The sequence below is a fragment of the Cygnus olor genome, chromosome 24 (genome assembly GCF_009769625.2).
Source record: "Cygnus olor isolate bCygOlo1 chromosome 24, bCygOlo1.pri.v2, whole genome shotgun sequence".
Taxonomy (NCBI): domain Eukaryota; kingdom Metazoa; phylum Chordata; class Aves; order Anseriformes; family Anatidae; genus Cygnus; species Cygnus olor.
In genome coordinates this window covers 5,140,243-5,166,600 of record NC_049192.1, presented here as the reverse complement: position 1 = coordinate 5,166,600, position 26,358 = coordinate 5,140,243, and the positions used below count along the sequence as shown (strand labels likewise).

General features: G+C 42.2%; 1 protein-coding gene across 4 annotated transcripts; it reads left to right on the top strand.

The window, feature by feature from the left end:
- Positions 1-29: 29 nt before the first annotated feature.
- On the top strand, positions 30-26,342 carry MAPK14 (mitogen-activated protein kinase 14). 4 transcript variants are annotated; one of them, XM_040535740.1, is made up of 12 exons: positions 32-618; positions 7,675-7,804; positions 11,263-11,321; positions 11,688-11,799; positions 12,336-12,365; positions 12,828-12,875; positions 13,344-13,458; positions 14,494-14,565; positions 22,270-22,349; positions 22,889-22,967; positions 23,302-23,475; positions 23,933-26,342. In XM_040535740.1, the coding sequence occupies exons 1-12, from the start codon at positions 503-505 to the stop codon at positions 23,998-24,000; spliced, it is 1,083 nt and encodes a 360-aa protein (XP_040391674.1). In that variant the 5' UTR covers positions 32-502; the 3' UTR covers positions 24,001-26,342. The 4 variants fall into 4 exon arrangements, with proteins under 4 accessions (XP_040391675.1, XP_040391674.1, XP_040391673.1 ...); XM_040535739.1 differs by lacking the exon at positions 22,270-22,349 and adding an exon at positions 20,135-20,214 and having other exon boundaries at positions 35-618; XM_040535742.1 differs by having other exon boundaries at positions 559-800.
- The last annotated feature ends 16 nt before the right edge of the window (positions 26,343-26,358 follow it).

The following is a 26,358-nucleotide window of genomic DNA, read 5'->3' as shown; positions in this document are numbered from 1 at the left end:
TAGCTCCGCATCGGCTCCATATTGGGGCATCTCCGCCCGTAGCTGGGGCTGGGTCATCGGGGCCGGGAAGCGGCGGGGGTCGGGATCGGGGCCGTGGCCAGCCCGGGCTGCGCCGCTCGGGGTCCGGCTCCCGTCCCCTGTCGGCGCCCCGGGCTCTCCCACCCCGCAGGGTTCACCGGAGGAGGGGAGAAGGGGACGGGGGAAGGCGGTGACAGGCTCCGAGGTGGGAGGAGAGGGGAGGAGAAGGAGAAGGCGAGGGGAGGAGAAGCCGCTGAGGGAAGCGGGGAGCGGGCGGGGCGGCGGCCAACGGTCGGCGGCGTGAGGGGACGGCGCTGCTGCCGCCTGCGGGAGGAGAGAAGGAGGAGGAGGAGGAAAGGAGGAAGGAAGGAAGGAGCTGCTGCTGCTGCTGCTGCTGCTGGACGTGGTGGTGGTGGTGGTGGTGGTGCCCCGGGCAGAGCCTCCCCCTCCCGCCGGGCCGGGCGGGGCGGGCTCCGCGGCCGCGATGTCTCAGGAGCGGCCCAAGTTTTACCGGCAGGAGCTGAACAAGACGGTGTGGGAGGTGCCCGAGCGCTACCAGAACCTCTCCCCGGTCGGCTCCGGGGCCTACGGCTCCGTCTGGTGAGTGGTGAGGTGGGGGATAGGGGGCCGCCACCCCCCCCCCGTGGGGGGGCTCCTCTCCCACTCCCGGCTTTCCTCCGCCGCCGTTTTTTTCCCCCCCCCCACCCTCGGTTCAACAGCGAAACCGCCGAGAAGCCAACGTCTCGCCTTTGGAATGCGCCGGGGATTGCACCACATGGCAGGTGGCACTAAAACAGTTTTTTTTTTTTTTTTTTTTTTTTAATTTGCAGGGGAAGATAATCACAGCCCAGCCCCCCCCCCCCCCCCCCTTTCCCCCGTGAGCTCACACGGGCTCGTTTCCCCCCCTGCCTTCCCCAGTTCTTGGCAGGGGGAGGAGGGGATGGAGCCTGGCAGGGCCCCTGTCGCTTTGCAGAGCCTGACAGGGCCCCTGTCGCTTTGCAGAGCCTGACAGGGCCCCTGTTGCTTTGCAGAGCCCAGCAGCTCTCGTCCCAGTTTCGTTCAGGACCCAGTTTCTTGCAGGATGCGTTCACACGCCAGGCCCCTGCGTTGTGAGCTGGAAGCTGCTGGTGGAGGGGAGGCTGCGGGGGCCCTGTGCCCATCCCTGGCTTTCTGTCAGCGGATTTGCAAGCCTTGTTTCGTTTGCAATATTGGGCCAAGGCAGGAGAGCTTGTTTTTGTGCTCAATGACTGAATTACTGCAGCGTGCAGCCTGGAAGAGCAGCGTCCGGGTGTCAGGGCTGCAGCATTCAGCAGGGCTTGCAGCTCACAGTGTAGTCTTTAATGCTTACCTAATATGAACACATGCCTCGGTTGTAGTTCCTCTGCTGAAACATGTTGGATCATTAAATGTGAATCAACTTGGCTGCATACTTCATTTAATCTGAAAGACGAGGTCGTGTCTGAATCAGGTTGGCGTTTAGGCTTTAGCAGCCGTATAGTAAAGGTGTATGTAAGTGTTAATAGATCGCTGTGTCCTTTTACTAAGAAATTTCGACACTATGAGCATTCTGCTTTTTATTCTCTGTCCTCTGGCTCTGTCAAAGTGTGATCAGAGTTTCCTAATAGGAGTGCGTAATGGTTGTACGTCTGCTGTGCTGCTGTATTTGAGCAGGCGTGCCTATTTTTCATTAACATAATGTGCAAATTCATATCATGAATATCATTTATGTTTTAAGGATCAATGCATACTGGCCTCTGGTAATTAAAAAAAAAAAAAAAGAAAGGTTGCTTTGCATGTGCTGCAATTTTGAAGAAGTTCTCTGCTGCTCTTTAGCTAGCTATTAAAAATTGTCAGGAAGCTCTGCTTAAATCACGTGCATTTCTTAAAGCTGCTGTGCCCTGAGTATATAGCTGCTTATATGCCACAGAAGACAAAGGCTAAGCAATGGCCTTTCTGAGTTTTTTTTTTTTTTATATTTGAAGGGTTTAGCTCTGGTGAAAGAAAGGCCTAGCTGATAAATACCCCTTTAAGTGCCACAGTTACATAACTCCCCGAGTGCAGTCGGAAATGGATTTGCTCAGTGCCTTGGCCATTGTAACTGAGGTTGGCCCTACACGGGCTCGCCCGTTCCCCTTCAGTTTTCCCCCTCCTCACAATCTCTATTGTGTGTGTAACACTTCCAATGTTTGTTTTCACAACCAATAACTGAAGAGTTTGCATCATGAATTTCCTGTTTTGCTGTGTCAAAACTTTCAAAGATTGTGCAATTGTGTTCAGCCCCGATGAAACAATTTGGTATTGGAAGCAGTCGCGGACATGTGGCACATGAGCCTTAGCGCAGTCCCTTTTGATGGTTTTCTTTACGTTCTACTGAAAACGTGCTTCAGAAAAGATACTATTCAGGAAGACTAGTAATATAGAAAGTATGTCTGGATTAAAAAAAAAAAGCCGTGCATATATAATTCTCTTTGATCTGTAATGTTGTTAAGCTGCAACTGGTGATGCATAGTATTTAGGATGTTCCTACAATGACTTGCTTTGCTCTCTGTTCCTTTACAGATTTTTCTCCCTCTTTTCCCTCCCCCTCCTGCTCCAGGAATAAGTTACCAGTTTTATTTCAGACTTGGACTTTGGAGTACCTCTGTATTGGGACAGGAAATTGTGGGGTTTTAACCACCCTTTGACTGGTTAAATATACTCCCGTATCTATCTGCCTACAGCATTATTATATTAGAATGCAATGAGATGCTTTGTTGTTTATTTAGTTGGCAAGATGAGAGATTTAAAAATGAGGTAATTCTGGAAAGTGGAAGAAAAAAAAATAATTAAGGCAGCAAATGAATCGTTTAGATTATGGAGTATCTGCTGTATCTACTTTAAATGTCTAATGTAAGTACAACCCAGAATAGCCTTTTTTTTTTTTTTTATATATTAGGGTGTTCTGAGATGACTTTGTGTAGTCAGTGGATGGAGAAAGGCATTTTGTGCTGGCAGTTTAAGGCAGCCAAAGCACACGCGTAAAGTTAGAGCAAATATTCTAGTGTTTTCTGGAATACTGTGTGCAGTATTGGGAGAAAGAGACTCAAACATCCCACTCGAGTATCTTTCAGTCTAGAAAAACTGAAAACGTAAGGAGCTGCAAGTAGGGATTCGGCAGTGCCAAGCCGTTGAGAAGCATGCGATGTAGGCTCAGATGGTTCGTTCTGAAGTCACGTAACAATTGCAATGGCATCTGTTGTGTGAAACGATATTTCATTTGTTCCTGCCAGAGTTCTGTATATTCGTGCAGCGCAGTCTCTTGCATGGAAAGGGTTTGGTCAAAACCTGTAACGAGGTCTGCGCTAAAGCACGTGGGCTCCCGAAGCACCGGTCAGTATACCTGGTGTAAGGAAAAGGAGGGGTGTAGGTGGCTGGGGGGTGCGGCGTGCCGCAGCGGGAGGTTGCGGGATGGGGACGGGATCGATCGGTGACTCAGTGGCGCTGGAGGCTCGCTGCGCCTCTCGTCTGTGCCGGGGGAAGGCTCTGCAAGCGGCTGCAGTTCAGCCGGTTCTGGGCTAAGCAAGCGGGTGTTTTGGTGCTCTTCGCCATCAGCTTCGCAAATGTGAAGGCAGATTTGGTGTGCTCCTAGGAGTTTATTTTATTCATGGTGGTTTTTGTTGTTGTTTTTTTTTTTTTTTAACAGTTATTGTGCATAGGTATCAACATGACACACAAATAAGGCTTTTGGTTTAATTGCTTTGCAGGCTCTCTGTGTTACCTTATTTCCTTTGGAAAGGAATTGCACCCCTCCTCAGAAACTTGCATAAAGGTCGTCCAGCCTTTCTTGTTCGTAAGCTGCCAGGCTGTGTAGCTGTTCTCCCCCTCTCTCTGCAGTTTTATCACCGCTGACTCTGAATTTCCTGAGTATTAGGAAGACCCTGACATAATTCCCCTACTTTTAAACTAATGGAAAGATACTGTGGGTTTAAGACATTTTAAGACATCAGACTCTGGAGGAAACGACTAAACCTTAAACATCCCCTTCGTAGCAGTTCTGTGTACTTCTTTTTAACCAATGTGTGTCTTTAGGCTTAGTAATCCCTTATCGAGGTGTGCAGGTGCCTCCGAAGTATGTGTGCAGGCCGGGGAAGTGCCTGCAAGGTGTGGTGGGTACGTGAGCAGTGGTTTGCAGGGAACGCCAGTGCAGGGAGTGGGATGGAGCAGCCGCGCAGGTGGCGGTAGCAGAACACGCGAGGAGGGATCGCGTGGGAGATGGGCACGCACAGGAGCAGGGAGCAGAGCTCTGAAAGTGAAGGCTGAACCTGCTGGAAACTTCGTGGATTAAGAAATGAAGTGGGAGCGAGCACATCTTTGCTAGAGGGAGATTTTTGCTGCAGCTTTTATGCTTTTATACAGCAGAACCCAGCGCAGCAGAGGAGGATTTACAGCTTCTTGCAGTATGTTGGGAGGGTAAACGATTGCCATGCGTTTATAGACAGATCTCAGAAGCAACTGGTTTTGCTGATAAGCTCTTGGGTACTGCAAACTGTGCTTTTCTGTCTGTAGCTGGGGACACGGGAGCTAACTCCAAGGGTACCAACAAAATGCTTCAGTTAGCTCGGGTCTTTGCACAGGCACTGGCCGTGAGCAGCATGCCATTTAGCAAAAGAGTTTTTGCACCAAAATTGGCACTGTGATTATCTAATGTTTGAATGTATTGGACTTGTAAGTAATTTTGCGTGTGCTTTAGGTTCTCAGACTGCTACAGATGTTACTTCCAAGAAGATGTAAAATGAATCAGTGGGTAGGTTCCGTGAAGTGATTGCTTTATTCCAGCTCTTATGCCCTGGTTTCAGTTCAGGGTAGCTCAGGACTGGAGGTGGAGCTCACTTAGCGAGGGAGATGCTGTGCATGTGCTGTGCTGCAGTGCTGTGTAACGAGTCATAAACGGTGGAAGCTGTGATAAATTCTGAATTGGTGTTGAGCTTGTTTTATAAGGGATTTAAAACTATGGATCACACGGTTTTTCCCAGTTGGGCTTTTTTAGGTGCAATACGATCAGTGTAATGCAGCTGTTTTAAGGCTGTGCTGAAAGCCAGCTTAGTGTGTTTTAAAATGTTCTGCAGCGTGACACCTGCTGTGTAGCTCCGTGTTCTGTACTTGTAAATGCCATCAGGCAGTTATCTGTATTGGCAAAAAATTACGCGGCGTGCCTTTATCTGTAGGGAAGCAGGTTTTAGGCCTCCAATATGACCAAGTTTAGAATTCCTCTGACTTTGAGAGTAACTCTAGATTGCAAACGCAAAGTAATGTGGTGTTTTCTCTCCTGGACTTGTGCATGGTGTCACTGCTGGTTAAATAACTTCTCGGTTCTGCGGAGTGCAGGTCTCCTTGCAGGTTGTAAATCTCCTTTGATACGACCCCAAAAATGTCATTAAAAATAAGGTGAAATTGAGTTTCCATTGGGCTCCCGAGTAGCTTGTGTTGTTTCTGGTGGCTCCGAAGTCGTCTTAGAGAGTCGTGTGGGAACCAGGAGGGAAATCTGACCTTGGGTGGTGGCTCTGAGGGTTGTCGGTGTGCGGGGCATCCCCTTCTCTTGGAGATGAAAGAGAAAATGGTGCACGCCGCCTTCTGCACCTGAGGTGTTTGAAAGCTGGTGGAGCTTCGTGACTAATCTACAACAGCCTGTATTGAATTCAGATGACTAATCTCGTTTCTGCACCAAGTCCTAGAAAACACCTTGAGCATCATTAAAATATCGTCATATAATTAGAGCCTGAATTAGGTTTGCTTGCACTTTGCAAAGTGGTAAATGTGAAGCTTAAAAAAGGCGTTCTATGTTCCTGAAGTGTTGCAGCTTAAATATCAGCCTTCCATTGGTAGATGAAAACTTGATGTAGGTCATCTGAAAGCAGGGTTACAAAATGAACGTGGCTCCTTCCACCTGTCCAGGCTGAGCGAGGTGCAAAGGATAACGCTGGTGCAGAAACAGCGATTTTGGGCATCCTTTTAGGCAGCACGGTGTGGCTTCAGAAATTCAACTGTGGCAATTTGGTGCTGCTGTGATCTCCCTCCAGGCCCTGTTTTCGTATCTCTTCCAGAGGTTTCTTTGCACTGTGCGTGCAGGTGTCCCTCGTAGGGAAGGAGATGCCCTTCGGCCGCCGTGCGCGGCGAGCTTCTCCGTTCTTTGCAGGTCCCTGGGGAAGGATTGCAGCCTGCAGGAAACACAATACAAGCTTCTTCCTAGATCTTGTAAACATCATATAGCAAGTTCCTTGAGATAAGTTATCTCTTTGCAAACAAATCCCAATTAATGGCTTTAAATATAAATGGCAGCTATGTTTTTTTTCAGATGGGCTTTGGTTTCTTGTATGTGCATTGTGGGGTTGTTCTAGGACCGTTTTTGTGATTGGCTTTGGGCCTCCTATTAGTTGAGGTCCTTCACACTTTATGCTTATACATGTGAAGCTTTCCTTTTCACTTGATGCTTATCAGAAACGAGTGCATACTGGCCTTTAAGTGGAAACAGGAGTCCGGCCTGAATCAACGTGCAGCAGGAAAATCAACCCATGCTGCTCTTCTGACTTCCTCCCTTCCAAACTTGCCCTTTGTTGGTTATCTTGTATCGAGTATAACCTTGATTTCACATCTTCTGCTTCTCCTCCCCTTTCCTTTTTTGACAAACCAGAGCTGGTTTTAGATAAGAACCTCAAAGAAGAGAAGAAAGAGGAGTCATTTAGTTCACAGCTAAATGCTTGCTTTTCCTCGGTTCCTTAAACGTAAGCCCTAAGCCCTGGAAGATTTGTGCAGCATGTCAGAAGTTTAACATACGTCTTCATGGGCTTAAGTGTTTGGTTGCTTCGAAAGTTTAAAGCTTTTGCTTCTGAGTTTTATAAAGAGATGATCCTCCAGAGGATGATTTTACAGCAGAAAGTATTTCTATCAACTGCACTACAAGTTGCCAAATAAATGGAATTGGTCTTCGTGGGTTCTAAGAAGAAACATTATTTTAAGTCTTTTATTCTGCTAAAGGGACAGATTTTGGTAATGTACAGCTAAATATCATTTACTCACGTGCATTTTTGTGTAACAGGAATTTGGGATTAGATATGCTATACCTAACAGGTTTGACTTCAGCTTCAGCTGAGATTAATAACCATCATAGTTGGTTTTTATTAGGAGCAGGCTTTGGGTTTTTGTATGGGCTTAAACCATCAGAGATGGTATCTTGAGCATAGCAAATTATTTTGTGATGAAGTGTGGTTTATGAAAGTATGTTTAAGAATACGGATAATATTTGCAAGGAGTCTTCTTCCCTCCAGAGTTTCATGCTTTTATTTATGTTTAAAAGCACAAATGTCTTTTAGACAGAGAAATTATAAAAATGTCCTTTTTTTCTGCAAAGTTCGTTTTTAAATATACTAATTTCCCTTTACTTATGTGAACAAGATGCGTCTGATGAACCTTTTCTGTAGAAACCGACAGTTATATAAATGTGGGGGAGTTTGGGGTGGAGGTTGTGGACCAGGACGCTTAGGAATAATTTTCATTGAAAAAATGGAGAAATCAAGTTGACTGAGACTCAGTCCCCACGTAGTTGCTGTCTGGAGTTGCTACCTGGGTCCGGGGGTGTTTATGAATTATTCACTTTGACCATTCGATTACTCTTTTTTGTAGCTCTGCCTTTGACACAAAAACCGGGTTGCGTGTGGCTGTAAAGAAGCTGTCCCGACCATTTCAGTCAATCATCCATGCCAAGCGGACCTACCGAGAGCTGCGACTACTTAAGCACATGAAACATGAAAATGTAAGTTAAGGGAGATGCTCTGAGAAGTTGGGCTGTCCAGTGAGCATCCACCAGGGCTGAATTTAAGGATCTCCTTGCACAGGTTTTTCTAAAACTAAACATGAAGCTTGCAGTCTTCCAAGGGATTATGGTTGAAGAAAAGCGTGCGGTGGTGGTGTTGTTTGTTTTTTTGGTCAATTCTGAATTAAAAAGCCTAAGATTTCCTAGAGTAATTTGGAAGTTTCTGCTTAGCAGGTTATTGCTAAGGGTTTAGGACACAGGTGCTATCAGTCCATTCTCTTGGTGTACAGTAAGCTGTAATTGCTGTGATGTTAAGTATTTATTTTAAAAAAATACATATATATCAAGATTTGGTGTGTTCTGGAGGGTTTTACTTGTTTTGATTTCCATCATGCCATCATGTCAGAAGGGGATGGAGTAGATAGATGTTCACTAGATTCCTGTAAATAAAATAAGGATAAAGGGGGTGGTGGGGGTGGGAAATCAAGGTGTCTTTTCTTACAAGCCATCCATTATCAACAGGGGAACAAATGAAACAGAGTGTGACAGATGTTATGTTGAACTATGTAATAAGCTGTCTAATCGTTTTTCAGTATAACTTCAGTTTGCTGTAGAAAATGGCCGAACAATTCTGTGTGTTTGTGGTATTTAAGGCACTGGCATATTAATTCTGTATGCTGTTAGGAGCAAATACTGCCTGCAGCAGAGCAAAAAGTCTCATGACTTGCCCTCTGTAGAGCTGTCAGAGTGCCTAGAGGAAGGAAGGCTCTTGGTTTTCGTCCAAGCAAACTCCAGCTTAGCAGGAGGGAAATAATGTTTAACAAGTGGGCTGAGCAAGCCGCCTACTTTTATCTAAGGCAACAAACAAACAAGCCTGGTTTCACTGGAAGGTTCTCCCCGGACGGTCTGATCAGAGCTCCGTCTTTTGTGGCAACGGTAGTTGTGTGTTGTGGCTTCTTAGCACCGCAGCCAGCAGGTGGTATCCCTTAAATCTTCCTGGCATTTCTAGCATGGCTGACATAATGAGAACTTTTGAGATGTTTGTGCTATTTGCAACAGCATTTTCTCAGTGCCTCTATGTGATATGGTTGTCTTAACGGTAGAGATAGCATTTGATCCTGCTTAATATCCATCCCCTGGAGGTTGTTCTGGACCTTCTCACGTACCTGAGATATTCTCCAAACTGTTGCAGAGGAAAGCTTTGAATGAATGTTTAAATAAATGAGTATCAGAGTATTGATCCATTTTGTCCAAGCTAATACTATTAAACAGTGGAAATTAGTTTGGTGCTACAACAGTTCTATGTCTGGTATTCATTAATATTTTTGATGTTAGCATTGCAATGGGCATATGTATATATATTTATTTATATATATATATCTTCGAGAGTAAGGGATAAAAGGATGTTGTTTAAATTGTTTATATATAGAAATATTTGTTATCAGTTCATCATACCATCATCTGTCTGTGGGACGTTTATCTAGGTTGTGGTTTAAAATTTTGCAGATGCAGGGATGTTTAGAGCCAGTTCCGACAGGCTTGGTAGTGCTAGTGCACTGACTGTTCAGGTCTCAGGTTGGAGGTAGAAGACGGGGTTTTGCACGGCGCAGAACACCACAGAATATCTGGTAGGTACGGCATTTTAAGGAGCCTGAGCACAGGGTAGTTTTCTGTGTCCTGTATCGAGTCTGGTCATGTTGATCTTGAGCAAATAAACGGACCTGCAGAGCAGTCCAGAATAGCTGCGTAATACTTTCAGGCTCCACGAGGCCTCGTTAGCTTGCGTAAAGCACAGCCCCGAGCAGATGTGAGCAAACTTGGACTTGTGTCACGTGAAGAAGCTTTGCGACAACCTAAAACACTGCAAGGGGTATGCAAAATTTGGGAGTGGGGCTCTCCATCTGTTGGTGACCACACTTCCTTAAAACTGACTCAGTGACGTGCTGCAAAATGACTGAATTTGTGTTCGCGAAACTTGTTGATGAAAGATACGGATAGCGTGACAGTGAGCTTTACTGTGTAGCAAGATAAAAACGATAAATGAAAAAGTTGAAGTCTAGGTGGCAAGGTCGGTTTTTGTCTTCTCATGCTAAACTGGGTTGATAACGTTGCGTTTTTCTGTAAATACCAATACGGAAGAGTTCACCGGAGAAAGAAAACATGAGAATTATTATGTAGGGTGAATGTTATAGTTTGAAGATGATGTTTGTCCAGAAGCAGAGTTGTGATGTGTATGAGGAGAGGCAGAAAAGCGTTCATTCAGGTTCCCCAATGAACATGTAATCTAGAATGTATAACATAGATTAGACAGAGGCTTTTATTGCCTACCTGCTTGTTCTCTTTTCCAAAAACAGTCTAGCTTCCCTGAAACGCTTGGCTTTAGTTACTGGCTTAAATGTAACTCAGTTGGCTCTGACATCCTTGGCAAGTGTAAATGATGAGATTTAAAAAAAAAAAAAAAAAAAGTGCTGAAGGGGAACCACAGGAGTGGTTGGCTTCATATGAACACTTGAAGCATTGCTGAAACGTTCATGATGCTTATGTATCCAAGACAGGTGAGATTCAGACTTCAAATATGAAGAAGGAACCTGTGTCTTTATCTCATGTTTTCACCAACTAAAATATACTCTTAAGAGAAGGAAAAGAAGGTTTAAAAGCACATCATAGTGAAAATTCGAACATTTTGGACCAGATTTGGGTTGTTTTCTAAATTAAATCTAAATGACTAGAAGATACTTCCAGGTTAATAAGGAATAGCTGTTCATTTCCACGAAGTAGCTCATACATGCCCTTTTACCCTTCACTATTAGAACAGTTTAGGTGTGAAAAGGAAAGGTGGAATAGAGGCTCGTAGGGCAGCAAATACAAGAGACAGTGTGAAGTTGTCTGCTCCGTGTGAAACTCGGGTCCTCTTTGCATTGCACTGTTTTCCTGACTCGCTTTCTGGTGTAGTCATTATTATTCACTGCTTGTGCTGCAGATCCTTACTCAGTACACGTGGGAAAAATACAGTCTCCTAGGCCTGATTTAAGACGGAGTCACTGGTATAACTAAGGATTTAGCAGGAAGCAAACGGATTTCTGTCTGGTGGTTTTTCATTCATTCATTCCCTGAGCAAATTTCAGTCGTTTTGTGAAATAAGGTGTTCTAAGCCAGTGTTTACACCTGCCTTGAATTGTCTTGATTTGTTGTGGCTCCCATTTGATGTTTTAAGTGGACGGCTGGTGTGAAAAGACACATGTGTATTTTGACCTTAATGTTTTTATACACAAGAATGTACGCTTGTGTCTGATCTTGTTTGAATACTAATTTGTCTACATCTGAATGATTCGTGTAGTTGGAAATAAAACGTCTAGTGGAATGAGTAGTTTTCTGTTCCACAAAGGACCTTATTAACTGTATCATGTTATGCTATGAATGTTTTTCACAGCTCTTTCACTTTACCTTTTTCTTTCTAGGTTATTGGTTTGTTGGATGTGTTCACCCCTGCCAAGTCACTAGAAGAATTCAATGATGTGTAGGTAACTTCTCTGAAGATTGCAACAAAACATCTTTTTTTATCTCCCATACCTCTCCCAGATTATTACAGGAATTGTTGTCACCTTAATTTGTCTGCCATTATTCTCAAGAAGTTGTGAAATACAACGCAAAAGACACTTCAACATCCTACACTATTCCACTCTTCCAATTTGTTCACTCGTTTTATTAACCAGCGCTGTAGGAATTGATGTACTAATCTGCTACATCACGTAGTGTGTCATGACTATATTTCGTTCAGCAACATGCCTGGGACAGCCAGCCCTGCTAGTGGTGCTTCATAAGGAATTTTTATCCTAATCGTGCTGAAGAGATTGCTTCATAGCCTGTTTCCTTTTGTTCACAGGTACTTGGTGACACACCTTATGGGAGCAGATCTGAACAACATTGTGAAATGCCAGAAACTCACAGATGACCATGTGCAGTTCCTCATATACCAAATTCTTCGGGGGCTGAAGGTACCTGCAGCTGTGCTGCCCGAATGTTGATAGCTCATCAGTGGGAAGTGCAAGTTCTTGATGAAAGTCATAGCCTCAGAGGTTCATATGAGTGCATAGAGGGGCTTCTGTAACTTTCCTAATGGATTGTAGGATAACCTTTTATTGTTATTCTTTCCTTCCATTCCTCTTTGGAGCTTTGTAACGGTAAAGCTATGTATAATTTCAGAAGATATTTGTGTACGTTCCTGTGGACAGAGTCTGGGAAGTTATGTAGGGTGCTGTCCTTTAATCTGCCCTGACTATGAATCTTCCATTTCTTCAGTTTCATTTTTTCTCTCATTTCACTCATGGTAGCAGTGCTCATGGGTGCTCCTAAGGAGAGACCAAGTGCAATACCTATGTACTTGAAACCTAGGGATGCTATACTTGGCTCCTCCTGCAGACAAGCTGTAGCATTTTTATTGTGTTGGATGGGGTAGGGCAGTGTTGTCTAGTGAGGAAATGAGAAGAAGACTACTTGGACTGTTAATAAAATTTGTCATTTTGCCTTGCAGTACATCCATTCAGCTGACATAATACACAGAGTGAGTATTAACCATGAGATTACTTCCTGCAATGAACCAATGCATTTTAAAAATGTAACACAGAATCTTACAATGTAGTCCCTACAGAATCGAGAAAAATTTTTTGAGAATTATTTTCGTTAAACAGTCAAAAGTTTAGCAATGGGAGTGGTTCTCAAGATCCTCAGTTTCTGTTCCTGTCTCTGTTTGGCTTGTATCTTTCTGAAATAAGTTCTCTATTTGTTAAATACGCATCTACGGCACTTGTGGTGCAGTCAGCCTTTTATGTATTTTTGCTTGTATTTGACACTTCTGCATACAGCAGAAGAGAGTTGATTCTGGGATAAAATTATTTTCCTGAGTACAGAGAGTTGAAAACTACTTGGAGTCTTATTTTGTACTTGCATTTACATTTTTATCTACTTTAGACTTGTGCAGCAATGTATATACTGCCATTAATGCTGATGTTGTTTAATTTTTTAGGATTTAAAACCTAGTAATCTAGCTGTAAATGAAGACTGTGAGCTAAAGGTAATTAAATCCCATTTGACTAGTTTGACCGTGATCTGAGTGAATGCATTGTGGATGTCCCTTGGATTTAAAGGGGGAATTAATTTTTCTGTCTTACAGAAATACTTTTGTGAACCAAACTAATCATGTCCTTCCCAGACATAAAGGGCTTTAAAGATCCTTATACAGAATTCATGTTTCTTCTCTGTGGGTTCATGTTTTTAATGAATCACTTTGAAAGTGAACAGTTAATAGCTTTAGTTTGGACTTGGTTGTTTTAGAGACAAGATAACTAGATCTAATTCTGATTGAGTGCTGTGTTATTCTAGGCTGGTGTCTTTTAACAGGTCATGAAATTTAATTTCGTAATTCACTTTCGCAGTTGCACCACTCGTCCTCCACCCAATCCAAGAATTGCAAAGCAGTTACAGCAAACAACTAGACGTTGTAGCACGGCAGTAATTGGCGGATGTCTTTTCTGTTCTGTAGATCTTGGATTTTGGCTTGGCTCGACACACAGATGATGAGATGACCGGGTACGTGGCTACCCGGTGGTACAGGGCTCCTGAGATCATGCTGAACTGGATGCATTACAACCAGACAGGTAGCGCGTTTTACTAACAAAGGGTTTCTCAGTTCCTGAATTCCTGGAAAAAAAGGAAGTCATCCTATGTACATGTTCCTTTCCGTTTGATTGTGTAAATTGACAGTTACGGTAATTACACTCCAGTAAGGGTGATTTAAAAGAAGGCACAGAAATAGTATTTGAACTGCAGTCTTGGATCAGCGTTATGAATCATTGTGATAACATGCACAAGACTTATTTAAGCTTGAACCTTTGAAATTACGATCAGGAAAATATTGTCAACACTTGTCCCTTACTTTTCCTAGCATAGTGGCTTTTAAAGTGAGTGAATGGAGCGTATCTGAGCAAGGAAAAGATGCCTTTCTAGGAAGCTGCTGGAAATGCACTTAAAAAATGTCTGCGATTATGGGGTGAAGAAATGCTAAAAATGTATATAAATGTCCCTTCCTTTCCTCTCTTTTTAGCCACTTCTTCCTTGTTACATCCTGCTGCCAGTCTGAATAGCTTCCCAGCAACGCACCTTGCTTCCCTAGAGTGCTTTCAGATCAGGCACAGAAAGGAGGAAAAAATACTGAGGAAGTTCTAGTACATGGGTGCATATGTAGCAATAAAAAGAATGTGTTACTCCGGTTTCATACCTTACTACTTTTCGTCTTTTTTCTATTCCTCTTGCACGTATGTGGGCTTGTCTTGTATCTGTAATATAGTTGGTGGTTGTTGGGGTAGAATTTGTGTAAGATCATATACAAATTTATTCCTTTGAGTCTTGAATGGGTTTCTTCCTCCTTGACTTTGTAGATAGCTCCCTAGCTCTATGGTGTCCAATGCAGGTTACTTTCTGGAAGGAAAACTTGCCTGATGCAGTATTATGTTATTTGGACAAGTCTTAGCTAAGTGGTTATTGAACAGTGTCAGCTACCTTGCAGGTTGTTTCAACACCATGAGGCTACTGAAGCACAAAGTTGTTTGTAATTGTTGGATAGGGTGATTGTATCGAGACTTTATTTTTCTGCCTCATGTTTTTGTGTTTGTTTTTTATTTTATTTTGTTCAGTTGATATTTGGTCAGTGGGATGCATTATGGCTGAACTGTTGACTGGAAGAACGTTGTTCCCTGGTACAGACCGTATCCTTTACAAGTAATGTATTTTCTGTAAATGGAAGTTAGAGATCTCCACTTTCACGTACTTCACGAGGAAACAAGTTGTTGTTTCAGAACAAGTGAGTTCTGAAATCATCACAGCGTGCAAAGTGCAAGAGGCAAATCTATTATTTTTTATTGTCTATTAGCATGACCAGAATTGTGTTGATCATCTTTGGGAGTTAGTTTCTTTTTTAGTTTATTTAAATTTATTTTTCTTTGAGGTTGTAGAAAATAACTGCTTGGAGTAGTCTGTCTGCTGTGAGTCCTCTCATGCTTCACGTTTCTAGCAAATGTTAAGCATCCCTTCTGGCCTCTCTTCTGTATCCTGGTGGTATGCTGTGAAAGCAGTGGGTTTGCAGATTCCTTAGTGCCAAGGATCTCATTCCAAACTGCTCTGCAATGTTTAGGTTCTACTTCCATGCTTGAGCGTAAACAGATTGCGAGCCTTCTTTCACTGTATGCTTGTATTGATGTGAAAGCTCAAACTTGAATAAAATCTCTTCCAAATTATTTCTGTGGTATCAAAGTGGGCTTGGTAGGACACTGGCAAATTTAAGCAAGCAGTTTGTAAGAGCTGGTGGTGTTTCTCCCCAGGAGACTTGATGCAAAGCGTTGTACTTAGAACGTGTGTTTTGTGGCTGAACAGACTTACAGGGGTAATTCACCTCAAGATGTTTCATTGCCTAAAAACTGGGGTTTCTTTGCAAGAGAAAATGATGTTGCCCACCTTTTATTAAACTTAATTCTTTCAATTTGTTAATTTTATTATCTTTTGTTAATTTATTAGTATTTATGTCCATTAATTGAAATATATTAGCATTTGATTAAAAGAAAATCTTAGTGCGGGAAGTGCTGGCCTTCTGTGTACTGTTACTTCTGGAAGGTATCCAGGTTCCAAAACCCTGGCAGGGGGAGCAACTCAACACAGTTCTGACGCTTTCATCTCTCCTTTTGATATGCTCTAGCTTCATCATTTTTCTCTTTTTATGCCTGTCATTCTGTAATCTCTCTCCAAAGTTGTCGAACTCGCTGTACTCTACTGTTTAGTTAACTTTGGCATATTTTCCTATTGTCAGGAATAGAAGCAGACTAACATGAAAGTGGCTAAGAAGCTAGAAAAAAGTTACTTTCTGTCAGCTGATTTAGCATTTATATTTTGGTGTAAGCAGATTTTTGTTTTTTTCAAGGGGAAAAAATTAAGAATTTAATTTGTTAAAATACTAGCAAAGTTCTTTAAGCTATTGATGTTATTGCATCCTAGTAACAGTGACATTTTAGTTTTAAAAATCTTGATACTTGCAAATAAGATATTTCCTAATAGGATTTGAAACATATAAGAAATGTCTCACAGTGTGTTCTTCATGATTTGAAGAAAGTTCTCAGGCTTGGAAGATCTGTTTTGTTCTACAGCTGTGTTTTTAGCTGTGAACTATAACTAATAATATCCACAAAGCAAAATAAAGTTTGCTTTTAAGACAGAAATTAGTCAACTAGTCTAAGGTGACAAAGTAAATAACTTTGATCTCCCTAAAGATGTTTGTGATTCTTCACGCTAAATGTTCGACTTCTTTTGTAAACGGTAGTAACACTTTTGACTTAAATGCTTTTTCTGTTCTGAATTGGTTAAGTTACCAAAGATTAGGCTCAATCCTCTTCTATCCCAGGTGAAACTCTGTAGTACTTACAGTTCTTACAGTTTGCTTGGTTGGTTCCTACTTCAAGTAATGTGTGTGCTGCTTGGTCATGAGGTTAGAATGGTAAGGGGAGCAGCGTTTGTGGTTATGAATCTTGTTTGTGCATCTTACACTTATCCAAGAATCTAGAAAGGCACCAAGCTATCAGCTTCCACTCCAGTTTTGCTGACATCTAAAGAAAAGAAATAGAAGTAAGATAACGGTAGGCTTTTTTCTTCTTTCTTTCTTTGTCTTTTTTCTTTTTGAAAGTTTTAATAATTTTCCAGATCTGGATCCTGCTGAGTACTTCTGGTCTCTTGATATAGTTTCTTCGTGCCACAGATGTGCTGGGGTCTGTGTTGCTCCTGCGGTGTCACTGCACACTTGCTTGCAAACTGGAATGCTGAATTCTGAGTGTATTTACCATGCTTCTGGTAGCCAAGGATACGGTATGTCCAAATCCACTGCAGTTCTAGGGAATTTGTATTCCAGTTGAAGGCAATGTGACCATGTATTTTGGGTGTTGAGGAAGTTGGAAACTCCTCCCCTCCAACAACTGGGAAAATTGACATTCTTGTTGCTTTTTGGTGTCAAGATAATTTTCTCAACTCTATAGCTTCACGTTTCCTAAATGAAATAGACAATGACTGAGCAGTGCCTTTTCAGTATGCTCAGGACAATCATCCTCTTATTCAGGTGGTTCTCTGACTGAAATACTGCTCCCTTTCACCAAGGATTTAGCAGAAGTGATGTGACGTTATTTACAGCCCACTGGGTATTACTTTACAAGGCTTAGAGATGCTCCCATTACTTGTAATGGGCTTCAGAACAAGCAAAATGTACAGCTTATTTTGTCCGGTAAGTAACAAAGTTGTATTTGGAGCTGATGGTCTTCGACACTCTGTATGATGATTATGTCTCTGATAAACTAATGCTGAATTTAATATGAAGGCTTGAAGGAACTAATCTGTGGAGATCCTGAACATGGCTGTCGTTGGCTTAAAGCAAGTGTTTTGGATACTCTTAGAGAAAAAGAAAAAAACAATCGTGATCTATATGGGCTTAGTTTGCAGGGTTACTACAATATTTCTAACTCTACTGAGTGTAAACGAACTGAATTGTTCCTATTGTCATCTACGAATGAAAGTATTTGCATGAAAGATGGTTTTCTAATATTGGTCAAATCTCTGCTAGGAGGTGGAAAAGGTTGTGGGGAAGACTAGTTAGAGACAAAAAGTGAGGTAATAAAAATCAGAGTCCTTCAGGATTTTAATGTTGGGCTTTCTTTTTATCTATTGTATTCAAAGATCAGTTTCTGTTAAAAGTGTATACTCCTGATTTTTTTTTACAGCTCCTGTAATATGAATGATTCATACACATAAGTAGGAAAGTTGACTTTTGTTTGACAATTCAATTTGTATTAAAACGATAATGCACAAATAAGAAAACCTTGAATGTTTTGTACTAGCTTAGACAACTATGCGTTTCTGTGTATTTTAAGTTGACTGTATTCCCTTTAAACTCTGAAGAATATTTCTTTAATTATTTTTGTTCAGTAGTATGGGAACTTCATCATAACCAGCTAGTCTGAAATTACATATTCTTCTGATGCATCCCGTTTTTGCCTGGGGTGGCAGTTGAATCAACTTTTGTCCTTTGCTTTGCCTGGATAAGCTCTTAGTCTTGCAATGCCTGCTACTGGTGCCGATGGAAGATCGTTTTCTGAATTTCAGAATCACTGAGACTTGTCAGTTGTCGCGGGTACCTTGGTGATGGCATTTGGGGTTTGCATGCTGTGTTTTCCTTCTCCATGCACATTTTTTTCTTTTGCTTTGTATTTACTAAGTGTTTTCTCTTGTCTGTAGTTGCTTATGGCTCACTTCCCTAGAACCTGGTAGGCCCTGCAGTTAAATGAACGCTGTAATTCAGCAAGTTATGGATTGCAGACATAAAACTAGATGTAGCGGTTCAGTTTTGGCATGCCTGTAGCAGTGTGGGTGACACGTTCTGTGTTTCCTTTTGTTTATCTGAGAAGACACTGAAGCACATTACACGAGTATCTTCCTATAGCATGCTGTCCCTGGGGAAAAGAGCTGACAGCAAACTGGGCAACAATACTGCTGGCATGCCTGATGTACACGACATTAAATACCTTTAAAATAATTAAAATATTTAAACTGAGGTGTGAGATGTAACATCTGAGGGATGCTGGCAGTCCTAAACTTGCACAACTGTTTCTTTCACAAGAGTCAGTAAAAGGTATAGGGGCTGTTTTAAGTGGCATAGAGGAAAATCCAATTTAAATGAGCTAATTATGGTTAGCGTAGCACCCCTGCTCCTTCTCCTACACCAGTAGATACAGTGATTTCATTTAAGCATCGATAACTAGGAGTTGGCAATTGAGCTGCTAAGCTAAATCCCGTTAGATACATTAGATTTACTCTGAGGTTTTGAGTAGGTAGGAGTTGGCCAAGCAACTTGAGAAGTGAGAAATTAGTTCAGCTGTTCTGACAAAGTACTGCTTCCAGGGGCTTTACATTTTATATGGAAAACTGGAAACCAAGATTTCCATTAAAAGATAAAGGTTTTAGCAAAGTATTGGCGATTTCCTTCGTATACAGTTTGCCAGTATCACAGGAACGCTGCATTTAAAAGAAAAAGCAACCCCCAAACCAGTCCCTTGGTAGGTGCAAAGATGCTTTTACATAAGTAGTATGTGAGTTAAAAGATGTTCTCAGAAGGAATCGTACCTGCATCTGAAAACATCAGGAAGACATTGATCCTAGGAAAAAAAAAAACACTAGCTAGTATATAGACTGCTTTTATTGAAAGAAAAATTTGTAACTAGCTTGATAGAGTTTTGAGGGCAAATATAAACATTACAGACAGTCTGGAATCACCAGTGGGATTTGAAGGACAGCACGAAGGATAACTTGGAGAAGAAGGGAGATTATTCTTTTAATGATTTTAAAAAGATACCTCCTTACTATCTGGAGTTTTAGACATATAACTGTCTTTAATGTTTTTTCATCGAGTGTGTGTTTTGTCACATATCCCAAATACTGATTTTTTTTTTTTTCTGCCTATTTAAGAGGGCAGCTCAGAATGGTAAGTGGCCTTGTGGAGGCTCTTTCCTGGATTAAAACACTCTTTGCATCTGCAGTGCTGTGACCCGAGAGCTTTCTACAGACGAGAGATCTTAGATCTGAGCCTACCTTGTGCTTCAGGTGCTTCTCGCCTCCTGCCCTGCAGCAGCTGGAGGGAGCCAGCACCCTCTGCCGGCCGCAGAGCCCCATCCTCCCATCCTCCAGCGGCTGCTGTGGGTGCGAGGAAGGGTTCAGGGATGCCAAAAATCCCTACCGCAGCAAAGCTGTAGGTGGTGAGCAGGGTCCAGTCACGTTCTTAACTCTCAAATTTTCTGCGTGGCTGAATTATCTTGTAAGGCGTTCACAAAAGGCCTTGACTTTCTCAATACTAGTGCTTACACTTTTCAGTCTTCTGCTTTGTCTGTCACTAATCCAGCCTAATCCTGCTGACTGCTTCTACTTTGGTGTGGGGCTAACAGGGTGAAGTGAGCATGTAAAGCCATCCTTTGCCAGTGGGGCAAAAAGCTTGGACTTGTGCTCCGCGATGGGTAGGGATGCAGTGACCAACTCGATGCATGTGGTGCATTGCTAGTCGAGTTGTTCAATCTAATACAGATGGAGCTGTGTTATAAGTGGGTATGCAATTTTGTTCGAGAAGAATGAATACAGTTTGCTTAAAATAGCTTTTCAGTTGAGGCCTTGGCAGGCATTAACTTTCAACATTAATAGGCTGATATTTTGCGCTTTTCATTTTGATTTGTCCCAGCATTTTCCTTTATGGTCCATCATTAGATATTGATCAGTTGAAGCTCATTTTGAGACTCGTTGGAACCCCAGGGCCTGAGCTTTTGAAGAAAATCTCCTCAGAGTCTGTGAGTTTACACTTTGATTGTAATATCTGCCCTTTCGGAAGTCCCAAGTTTGTGTGTTGCCCTCCTGTAGTCTGTCTGTAGTATATGTTGAGATTTCTTTTTGTATTTTTCTTTTGTCATTCTTCACTCTTGGATGGCTTTGAGTTCATATGCTGTGTGTATCTGATCTTTATTTCTGTTAACTCTGCCTGTGGTATGATTTCTTCATTCCATATTCTGTTTTTACTGCTTCGTGACTTTTTTTTTCAGTTTGTGGGTTTATACTTTGTGATATATTGTATGATCAGATGCTGCTGGGAAAGTATTTTTCACAGCTAAGAACTTGAGGCTTGTCTCAATTATTATTTCTCCAGATTGCCTACCCAAGGATCTTTCTGGGGAGGGAAACTGAACAAGAGCAAGTGTTACCTTCTAGACACGCACAGTCCCTTCTGTAGTATGATTAATTCCTGAAACACTGCTGCAACCATCTCAGGCTTTTGTAGCATAAGAGCTAAAACGCCTTTTAGGTGTTTTTATGTGTATGGGGCCCTTTTGTCAAGATAATCACAAAAAGCTTTCTACAGCCTCCTTTTTAAAGGGCGACATCTACTTCCAGCCATATTGCCATGTCTTCATTGTTTTAATCTTGGATTGTGAACTTCTGCAAAGACAGTTTTAAATGGCATTCGTTTTTACCTGTTACTGAAAGTAAAGTGCATAAAAGGCAGAGCAAAGGATGGCGTAACAGTACAGATTAACGAGTCAATCTGTAGTGGGCAATGAACTCGTTTACAGGTAACTGACGACGTACTTCAGCAAGTCGCTTGGTGCTGTTTCTGTTAAGCAACAGGGTCAACGTGGTGGAGAGCAGTAAGATAATTTTGTGCTGCACCTCATGTTCTTTCTCGTGTAACACTTACGGTAAATGTGAGGTTAGCCTTGAATTACATTTCAGGAACGTAGAAGTAGCGCAGGTTGGAATGGATTGGTAGATTTACCGAATATCACACCAATTTCAAACATCCCGGGGTGTCTCTTGGAATGGTAGAAATGATTAACGCAGGTCACTCGGGCTGCCTGTGAGCTGACCTTTTGGGACTCTGAGGAAGGGTAGGCTGGTATTTGAAGTACAGCAGATTAGTGAGAGAGAAAAGCTTTAAAGGTTGGCTAGGTTAAGCAAAAGATTTGTTTGTGTGTGTAAGATTTAAGCGATCTTTTTTCTTTAATATCGTGCAATAAAAAGAATAATTGATCTTAGCCAGGTTCAAATCAAGAGTGTTTTTTAAAAATGCAATAAAGTATTGTCTCTACTAAATTTTTCCATTGTACAGAGATAGCAAAACTATTTGAGGGCCTTAAATGTGTCACTGTAAGAAATTCTGTATTTGTTTTTCTGCTGCATTACTTTGGTATCCTCTTACTTTCTCTGTCCTGTTCACTGGCATCAGCTAACTCTTATGTCTTATGCAATGCTAATGTTTTGCTAATTTTGCACTTATTGCCTTCTGTCACTTCGCCCACATATCAAAGTGCATTCAAAGCTGTTTAGAAGGAGGTGTTAGTTGTAAGCTGATTTCACTTTGCACCACATGGAACTTAAATACTTTCTCTGCAGGAAGAAAAAAGCTGGTAACTAGTGCGGAGGATATGATTTTTGTTTCTGTTCTAATTTTTGTTCGTTTTCCTGAGGCTTTATGTAGCTGCAGCAGCCTAGGAAAATTTTTGAGGAGTAGATTCATCCAAATAAAACGTCTACTCCAGTGGCTTAAAACTGCTGGGAAATGTGAAAGCAACCATGTTGTGGTGTAATGCTACGTATGGCAGACAGAAATACTCCTTTCTGTATTGACGCTGTTACCAACTTAATAATTCTCCATTGTTTTAAGTGTTCACTGGTGCAATTGCTAAACTTTCACAAGTATTTGAGGGGGAAAAAAAAAAAAAAAAACAGTAGACCCTGCCTGTTTGGCATGTGCCTTGTGGTTGGCAGAAGAGATGCTTTGTATGCAGCTGTTTTCTGTTTAAAATGGTTTTTGCACTGTTTTTAACAAAGCCCTTGACTAGGCACTTAAGATATTAACCAGCTTCAGCAGATCATGCGTCTGACGGGAACACCCCCTGCATATCTCATTAACAGGATGCCCAGCCATGAGGTGAGACCTGAGCAGATGAGGGGGTGGTTTGCAGGGCAGGTCATCACTTGCAGCGTTTGCTGCCTCTATAAATGATGTGCTCGCATGTGGCATGGGGTGGGCGATTAACTACTTGTTCTTCAGCGAGATTCTTGTACTAAATGAAGACTTGAGATTTGGACAGTGCATACTCAACCACAGCCTTCTGAGACTCAGGAGAACCTGGAAGTGAGTTGGTTTTGCACTGCGTGAAACGTGTGGCTTACCAGCAGACACCATACTGCACGCAGCCTTGTCGGGACTCCAAGGCAGTCAGCTCCTGCAGCACCTCTTTGCTTCTCAGTCTTGCATGAACCCCAAGTAATGTCAGCTCGTGCTCCACTGTCCTGAGTGGCCTTTAGCTGGGAAGGGATAAGATGGGCTTAGTAAGTATCAGAATAAGAAAAGAGGTGGCAAAGTGAGGAGACAGACCATAATAAGTTGTGCTTCAGGATGATTGAAATGTACTCTGTCTTGGTGGCTCGATTGTGTTATACTTAACGGAGTGTTTGTTTCCACAGGCAAGAAACTACATCCAGTCTTTGTCTTACATGCCGAAAATGAACTTTGAAAATGTGTTTATTGGTGCCAATCCACTAGGTAAGGCTTGATTCTTTTATTTTTGTTTGTTTATTTTTTAAATGTGCTCTTCCCAGAGCTGAACCTGGCATGTCCTGGGATACTAAGACTTTTCCTAAAGTTTTGATTTGGCTGCAGAAGTAGGTCAGAACAGAGATGCATGCAATTTTTCAGTTTACAAAATACGTGTGGGCTGTAGGGTACGTGGGAAGCGATTGTGGGTGATGGGTACCTCCTGAGAAACTAGATATTCCTCATATACCTTGGGCTTTTATGAACTACGTTTCAGAACACAGTGTTGCTCGCACAGCTCACTATGTAAAATTCTCTCTTTTCTCTTTTGGTGCTTTTGCAGCTGTGGACTTGCTAGAGAAGATGTTGGTACTGGATACAGACAAGCGAATTACTGCAGCAGAAGCATTGGCTCATGCCTACTTTGCTCAGTACCATGACCCAGACGATGAACCAGTGGCAGACCCCTATGACCAGTCGTTTGAAAGCAGAGAACTTGAGATTGAAGAATGGAAAAGTGAGTTTGGGGGACAGGAGGGAGCCTGATTCTCTCATGGTCTATCCCATAAGCTGCAGTTCATTTCAGCCGTGCTAGTTAGAGGCGCAAAAGAAGCTGATTAAAAAAAAATGTGGACACTGTTTGTTCTGAGGTCCTTGCAGTGAGTGAATCTATCACCCACTGCACGTAATTAGCACAGTCCTTGGTAATTACTACTTAGGAGTACACAAGCATGTAGGTGGCATGGTTGCTCATGTCTTTGTTTTTCAGCTGCATCCATGTCAATGTTTTGGAAGTATCTTTTGTGTGTATTAGTCTTGGAGATGGTATATCCATTCTTTTCTTTTTCTTAATTAAAACTTAGTTGATTTTTTTAATGCTGCTAGAAAGAACCTTTACGATCATTGCAGGTTTTCTGACGTGAGGGATGTCTTTAGCAATCCATATTAAGTTTCTTTCCCGCTTTTCCCACCAGGCCTGACTTACGATGAAGTAATCAGCTTTGTGCCACCACCGCTTGACCAAGAGGAGATGGAGTCCTGAGAACCTGCTCTCTTCTGTTTGTCCCACTTCACTGTGAGGGGAAGGCCTTTTCGTAGGGACTCTCCAAATATCATTCAAGTGCCTCGTCACAATATTCTCCTTGGTGGAGGGGTTTTGTGTGTGTTGAATCGGGGAGGGTGGGGGGAGGGAAGAAAGCTGAGTCTATGTAAACATGCTGCATGCTCTTGTATTCTGTGTACAGCCTGGGGCAAGCCTCTGAAGACCTGTTCTGACTGCTCTTTAGTCCTCCACAGAAACAGTGCTCAAACAGTTTGCGCTGCTGGGGCAAGGTGGGGAAGGTGACGTTCAAAGTTTGGTTGCAATCGTTGCCATTTATCAGTTGTTCTACAATTAAGTAACCTCAAAATAAGGGAAGTTGGTTGATAGGCGTAGAGACTCCTCTGTTTTCTTCAGGAGTGAGGGTAAGGTTGAGGGATGTCCATGTTCCATGCCAGGGGGCTGATCTACATCCAGATCTTCCTGGTACAGCAGAACATACAGGCTTTCTGATGACTGATTCTTGGAACGTGAAAAGGTTTTGTTTGAAACTGTAAATAAGTTTGTGCCTTAAGTGAATGGGGAATGAGGGGAAAGAAAGTCTGGAGAGGAAAATCTGACCCTGCTGTTTTTCAGGGTGAAGGCTCCGAGATAGCCAGGCATGAACTCTGTGTATTCAGGAAATAACTTTCCGAGGCAAAAGCATCTTGCCTTGGATTGGGTATTTTGTGTTTTTGCCTCTTCCTCTCTTCTCGTTCTGAGGCTTCCCAGCATTAGTTCTCAGGAGACAGAGGCTGGAGAAGATTCTTGCTAGCCACATGTTGTGTATCTTGTTCTGTGAAAGGTGGGATTGGATGTTCTTGCATGTCGTAGCTGTATGTGCATGTAGAGCTGCTTACTTTTTGTTACTTCTTGGGGATGGCACTGGGGCAGTTAAATCATTAGTGAACAGTTTCACTGAGTACCTCAGCCAGTGCCATGAAATCACAGCATCCTTCCTCTTGTGTTGCAGCTCGGTGTGAAATACCTGCCGTGGTGGAGGCTTTGGTGAGGAAAGGATAAAATATACGGCACAGAAACACACACCTTTTCTTTAGTTCTGATCTTCTGATTTCAGAGGAGGAGAGATTGGGATGGAGGGTTTCTCATGAGATCAAGTGTAAAAAATGTTCTTCAAAGAAACAACTATGGCATCTTGTGCCAGAATTTAAGTTATTTCCTGAAAAGAATTTTTCCTAAAAACGTTGGAATCCAAAGCAAAGAAATAAGCATGCATAAAACCACAATCTCCCTTTCACTGTCTATATCTATAAATATAAGTATTTATATATATAAAACTAACATTTACTAGAGGATATTTTACCATCTCTGATAAGAGCTTCTTGGCTGTTTTTAGCAGGTCGATCTCTGCTTGAGGAAACAGGAAAAAGGAGTATGTTTGAATACAAACGTGGTTCAAATATTTTGTATTTTACAGGTCTCTGCATGAACTTAATGCCCAGAGTTAGCTACTGGCAGAAGGGAGGTTTCTCAGCATTTTTGTGTGCTAGAACTATACCTGGGGAACTCAGGAGCCCAGTTTTAGGACTTGTGGAGGAGACCTTTTTAAGACATTTATCTGTTGCAGGCATCCTGTGCAGACAGCATACCCGTGTATGTGAGGAGAAGGGCTTTTGCAGTATTTTGTATTCTTGTTACCTATGGGATGGAGAAGAACTGTTTGTAGTGTTTTTACCACATGTTTGAAGAGGCAGCACAAAGGGATGGGACACAAAAAATAAAGCCATCAGTTCCTCCTAGGCTACTTTCCAGTGATCTCTTCAGGTCAAACACTTTATAAAAGTCTGGGGTGAGATGAACAGAGAGTTGTGTCATGCTCTGGGGTAAAACTCTCCTTAGACCAACAAAATCAAGACAAAAAACCTCCCTTTTCTGCTGGACCGGCAGTCCAGGTATTCAAATGAAAAATGTAGATATACTCTGTAAACCTACAGCAAGATTATTTTTATCAGCCATTTTATGTGTAGATGCTACAGTGTGATACCATGCGGAAATATTGCTACAGATTTTTAAAAAAATATAGACATTGTGTGTGCGCGTGTGTGTCTGTGCGTGTGTGTGAGTGGGAATGTTTCATTCAAAGTCCGTACTCTAAGGGGAGCCCATGTGGCATGCACTCCCTACCTGCAGTGCAATGCTGTTCAGCTGCCTGGGGACTGAACAGGAGGATGCACTTCAAAGAAGAGATCTGCTATTTTGTTTCTATCCATGAATTTTGCTGTAATTGGTTATGCCAGATAAGATGTCACAATACCACTGGTTAAAAATAAAACCTATTTTTCAGATTTATTGCACTGATGG